The 6,021-nt window shown below is 38.4% G+C and overlaps 1 protein-coding gene across 1 annotated transcript; it reads right to left on the bottom strand.

Moving 5' to 3' along the window:
* Positions 1–6: 6 nt before the first annotated feature.
* On the bottom strand, positions 7–5,398 carry LOC21394545 (squamosa promoter-binding-like protein 7). The gene is made up of 10 exons (XM_024171741.1): positions 4,698–5,398; positions 3,983–4,164; positions 3,599–3,831; positions 3,436–3,510; positions 3,221–3,328; positions 2,857–2,974; positions 2,383–2,518; positions 2,027–2,177; positions 557–1,126; positions 7–364 (listed from the first exon to the last, which is right to left on the bottom strand). The coding sequence occupies exons 1-10, from the start codon at positions 5,240–5,242 to the stop codon at positions 38–40; spliced, it is 2,445 nt and encodes an 814-aa protein (XP_024027509.1). The 5' UTR covers positions 5,243–5,398; the 3' UTR covers positions 7–37.
* Positions 5,399–6,021: the final 623 nt, after the last annotated feature.

Genomic DNA, 6,021 nt, shown 5'->3' with positions numbered 1-6,021 from the left:
GGGGGGGAAGACAGACACAAGGTTCAAAGACTTGTGGCTAAATTTTGTTTAACAAACATCTACGGATTGATACTGCGAATTCGCTAACTTTGTGAGGATGGAACAGAACTGAACAAATTCCTAAACAAACAGCAGCGGTCGCGATTAGTAATAAAGTGGGCCGAAATCTCAAGATTGACCTATTATTGCGCGAGCTCATGAGCTCCCCAGAAGCCGTGTGACAAGAGGCATCGCTTGGCCATTCCTTAATAAGATTGGCTTCTGAAAATGTTTCGTTAGTCAGAAGCCGAATAGTTTCACTTGTCTTGCTATAAGTTGAACTTGCCACGAGCCCCAACTTACCATTTACCATTATCTTCGTATCCTGCAAATTATGAATAAACTAGTAATTATTGGACGGTAAATAGAATTTTTTTTAAAAAAAAAGCAACATTACCCTGAAACTTACTAAACAAAACAATAAAAGCAAATTACATGTAAATTCAAAACTAAATGAAAGGAAGTTTACATTGCTGCTGAGCCTGGATAATAATAGCACAAAGAGTGAAATTGGCACCTGACAGAGGAAAGAGACATCTGAACATGCATCATCTGGGCAGCAGCATTGGTCCTCTTTTAGCGGTAAATTTCTCGAGGGCAGATCTGAACTCCCATCTTTTTGTAGTTTCTGGTAAGAAAGTTGATGAGCATAATCCATATATTTCTGCAAGAGCCTCAAATCAGCATCACTGATGCCACTGCACTCGTCCGTTAACTTCAGCTTGTCCATCACAGACTTCATATTCTGTAAAATTCTCTCCAGAATGGTTGTTGACTCAACTGATATCAAAAGGCTTAACAAACGATTGAGTCGTTGAACCTGAGAGGCGGTCAAAATCTGCTGAAAACCTTCTGAACCAGGCTTCTTAAGTAACCATGCTACATCTAAAATAAGTTCAGTAATTGCCGATTGTCTTAGAGAAGAAGCATCACAAGAATTTGACAGAGAAGCAATAGGAGAAACGCATGGGCCATCTTTCAAGAGAGATTCATCAAGTCTCTGTTGAATAACCTTCATTTCTGAACAAGTTTCTTTGTCCCCGATTAGAACTGGTATAAAATTTGATAACCCAGCCTCATTCTCAACCTAAAATGCAGATAATTGAAAGATAATTAATTTCCTTTTTTTATGAAAGGGAGAGCAATTAACATCGAGGGAAACTAATACATAACGACCCATTAAACACACAATCTCACGCCCAATGTCCCAACGTCCCACTCAAATTCATCAATAAAAAAGAAAAAAGACTATAGTTTAAAGTTTGCTAATAATAAATACCAAAACAAACAGTAATCTAGAAACAAAAAAGAACCGAAAGGATAATGGGTGACAAGTTAAAGCTTTTCAGTCCTGATCTCTGAGCAGCAATCTAAAAGCAAACAACAAATACAAGCCTTAATCCTAAATTAATTGGAGTCGGCTAAGCAATCTAAAAGCAAAAGAGAACCCAAATGAAAAAGAAAAATGGGTGACAAGTAAAAGCCCATTTCAGCCCGGATTTGAAATGGTGTCTAAAACGTTGCTCCTTTTTTCTAGTGAACCACTAAATTATGAACTTATCTACTACATTGTCTAAAGATATTGGAGATAATGGTGAACAGTTATTTCCTATAGACCAGTATTACTCACGAAAAGACATGAACTTAAGATAACTTAATGCTGGATACCACTCCCCAAGACCAAGACTGTCCATGACAAAGACAGCCAATAACGCATAAATTGTCAAACTGTATCGCCTTTATTATGATCTAAGACACTAAGAGGAAGTGGTTACGAATGGTTGTCACAGTTTTTTTTCTACACAATGAAGACAGACGTTTCCTTCACTACAGGTTAAAAGTTGTTCATAGAGGTAACGAACAGGTACACTTATGTCTCGATAACAGGAACTAATCATAAAAGGATGTCATCAAAAAAACTACAGGACAGAGTGGAGCAAGAGAAAAATGAACATAAGAAAAATAAAAAATTAACTGAATTGTCTACCTCAATAAATACAGGCCCAAAACAGTCGGCTTCAGTGTGAGGGACCTGTATTCTGTACAATTGATGATCCAAATTACTAGCAGTCTGAAAACGAGAAGATGCTGAACTATAATCATATGCCAGATACTTTCCGGAGAAGGATAAAAGAAACCTGCAATCACAACAATGACTAGTCATTAAAAGCAGTTCAATAATCCAGTACAACAATACTTTCAAGTTTTAATGGTTTAAGATTACCCAAATGCATCACCTCAATATTTACTGAAATTAAGACACAATAGTCACGTGTAATTGTGTGAACACTCAAAATCTGCTTTCAAAGGAAATGAAAAGTAAAATCTGATGGGAAGTCATACCGAAGTTTGGGTTGAAACAAGTTACTACCACAGGCAACAAATTCCATCGGTTTGCCTGCCTCAAAACACGTTGGATGAACATAGTGAAGCCTTGGGACCCCCACATCCACCTTTGCTTTTATTACAGAATTCCCACCTATTAGTATGAACAGAAGATGTCAAAAATTTAGGATCCATTCTTTTTATGGCGGGATGGTAGCAACATTAACATAAGAATTGCAAAATCTTATACACAAAGTTGCAGGCTTGCAGCAACATTATGCCGTTAAATCCATCATATCTTGGGGTAAAACTTTTATGCATATATCATGCGAAAATGCAAAACTTTCAACAGCAATACGGTGACTGGTGAGACAGACTTAAAAAATGCAAAAGTCCAATTATATTAACTAACAGCAACATTGAAACAAGAAATATGGTTTGACTATAGTTATGGAAAATTGATGATGATATAACCATGAAACATCAAGTTACCTTTCACAACTTGGAAAACCATGTTGTTTACATAAACAAGTATATTGCCTCTTCCGGATAGCATCCCACCTGGAGCGACAACAAAGTTGTGTATATATGATACAGGATCTTCAGATAACTGCATAATACAACAAAAATTACAGTCAATTCAGCAAATTCCCCATATGCGTGATCAATTATTAACTCATCAAGAAAGTTGAACACCCAATCATGCAATTATATTCACAATCTCCACTTTCCATTATCCAGGTTGAATTCAACAAGCAAGCACACTATAAAAACCAGCTACAATTTCATTCAAGTGGGAACAGAAAAGAGGAAAGCTACTATCAGAATCCAAAGAAATAACTAATTATGCTATTACCTTCATCCACATAAACCTTGGCATTGCAACAAACACAGTCAATATAATACATCCAGGGCGGATATAGCCCTCCAACTCAACTGGCATATTGGCCAACCATTGGAATATCTGCAAGTATCAACGGTTACATGTTACTCAGTTATTGATATTGCTTGCAGAAAAAATAAGCTATTTTCTGTATATACTAAACTGTAACAATAATCCTGTAATAGTACTTGGTGCCGAAGTCTTCTAGGGAATTCTGCTGGATTCCAATCATAGAGCTTGAATGAGATACGACCTGTTGGGCACTATAATAACACATGAAATCAATATAATATCTCTACATTAACAAATTAATAATGACAAAAGAATACAGCATCCAGATGAAATACCCACCACAGATGAGTAAGCACTCTTGTTCTCATAATATGATGGGGATAGACCACGCCTGGAATTATGTTTTCCTCCATCAACCTGGGTTTCACCCGAATTTATTAATTCAAAGCCATCACTATTTGCATCCTTGGAATCAGGAGCTGTACGGAGTGGGGAAAGTGGGGAAGCATGTCCTGCTTCAGAGTCCACCCATGTTTCTTTTTGAACCATCTGGCTGCTAAATTGTGAACAATCTGTATGATCACACACACTTTATGAGACCAGTGGACCAAATCTTTGTGGAAGTAAAACCAACAAACCAGCTACTACTTTTTCAAACGCCGAAAAAAGGCATCGCACCCAGAATCTAAAACAAGGTGGGGGCGCAAATTCAAATATTCATACCTTTCCCTCCTTCACCATCAGGTCCATCACCACTGGCATCTTCGCTTTGAGCATCCCCTTGCGATTCCTTTTCAATTGCTCCTTTAGAATCAACAGGTTTCCTTCGCCGCCTGTTGTTATGGCGCTCCAACTTTCTTCGACAACTCCGTTTACCTTCGTCAAAATCCGACGACACGTGAAACCTTCCAAAGAATTGACGTCCAAGCAGGAAACACAGGCATGAGATAAACATACATTTCAAAACAAAGCCATAATGTAGCATCACTCAACGATAATAACCAATCAACTTTGCATATCCTTCTGTGAGAACTTCATTCGACAAGAAAAGGAAAATCATACATTTCAGCAAAGGAAACACGCACATCTCCATAACAAAACCAAAATATCCCATAACATTACACCTAAAGCTGAATCTTTTTGTGTGAACTTCATCAGATAAAGAACCAACCAACCCCGCAAAAAAGTACACAGAAAAGAAAATACTCAGATTTCAAACTCTAATCCTAACTACTTGCAGGAGAGTTTTAATTTGATCAACTTGGAGTCTTGGACCACAAATTCTTCCCAGGATAATTAGAGAGAATAGTTAAAAAAAAAAAAAAAAAAAAAAAACCAAAAATCAATGATTGAAAACTCGAACGAATTAAAGCAACTATCTTTAGAAACCTATAAACCTAGAGAGAGAGAGAGCGCGAGAGAGAGAATTAGAGCTCACTTGCCACACTGCTGACAATACCGCTTGTTGACCCCCTCAATAACGACCGTCCCGGCGTTGGCGCATCGGAGGCAAACCCTGTGGCGGCGGTGATAGCCCTTGAGCTCCCTAATATCAGCTCCACAGGTCGGGACCTGGCACCGAGCTGCCCCGGGCTGAGCCCTAGCCGTCCTGGCCCTCTTCTTTCCATGTCCGGCCTCGTCCTCCTCCATCTCCATCATCTTCTCGTCCATCTCCGGGCACGCGCACGGGACCCGACCCGCGAGAAAGTTGGAACACACCATCCGCGGGTCCCGCTTCCGAATCCTCCCGGGATCCAACACCTCCCGGACCGGAGACTCCGCCGGGACCTCCATCGGCGGAGGCGGCTCGGCCGGGCCGGAGTCCCAATTGATGGACAAATCCGCGTCGACGGCGAAGTCGAGGAGATCGCCCCAGTCCCAAACGTTGGGCGGCGCGTCGTCGTGAACCGATGGCGCGTGGTGGCCGACCTCCATCTCGGAATCTCTGGCGTGGTCCGAAGAAGGAGACGATGCTCCTTCCATGGATTCTGGACCTCCGATTTTGTTGGAAATGGCGGATTGGAACGGATGACCTAACTACACCTAACGACGAAGCTCGCTTTCAAAGCAAGTCTATATTTTTTCTTCTTCTTCTCTGTCTGTCTATGGCGTACGCTATAATTGACTATTCCTATTTTCTCTTTTTTTTAAATTTAATTAATTGAATTTATTTTTGTGTCCTTTTATTTCCTAATTTTTATTTATATTTTGGGGAGGGGGGGAGATCTCTATTTGCTTATATGGTAAAAGAGATTACACGATTGCTTTGATGTTTGATAAGAAGATTTATATTATTATTTATAATTTATTATAATATTTTTTTATAAAAAATACATATAAATTAAAAATAATTTTAATTTATAAATTAAACGTCTTTTTAGTTATTGACAATCATGAAGACAGGGACAGCGACACAATCACCCACTCCTTTTATATTTATTTTTATTTATTATTATTTAGTTAATTAGTTTTTCATATATAAAAGCATTTTACACGTGTCAGACAAAAGTTGCCTGGATAAGAAAAAATTGACTGTTCTTTTTCTTTTCTTTTTTTCATTGTAGGACGATGACATAGATGTGTTGTGTTCTCCACGCTCTAGCAGTATTTGTTCAGCCATTCTCGGCAATAAAAACTGATGGCGTGTTTACTTATTTGTAATCTGAGTGAATATGAATTAGAGTAGATAGAAATTATAATTAAGAATTAGAGTTAAAATAGATTATTTATTTATAATTTGTTTAATTTATTAATTTGAGTTG

This window comes from Morus notabilis, unplaced genomic scaffold (assembly GCF_000414095.1).
Source record: "Morus notabilis unplaced genomic scaffold, ASM41409v2 Scaffold38, whole genome shotgun sequence".
In the NCBI taxonomy this organism is placed as follows: domain Eukaryota; kingdom Viridiplantae; phylum Streptophyta; class Magnoliopsida; order Rosales; family Moraceae; genus Morus; species Morus notabilis.
Note: the sequence above shows the minus strand (reverse complement) of the source record. Positions and strands in the feature narration are given on the sequence as shown.

What these genes read in the sequence shown, in the direction of transcription:
- LOC21394545 (XM_024171741.1), bottom strand. Translation starts at nt 5,242, where the DNA reads ATGGAAGGAGCATCGTCTCCTTCTTCGGACCACGCCAGAGATTCCGAG. An exon ending in TGATGGTGAAGGAGGGAAAG is followed by an intron (nt 3,832 to 3,982) that starts GTATGAATATTT and finishes GTGATCATACAG; the next exon opens with ATTGTTCACAATTTAGCAGC. An exon ending in CAAGGTTTATGTGGATGAAG is followed by an intron (nt 2,975 to 3,220) that starts GTAATAGCATAA and finishes TGTATTATGCAG; the next exon opens with TTATCTGAAGATCCTGTATC.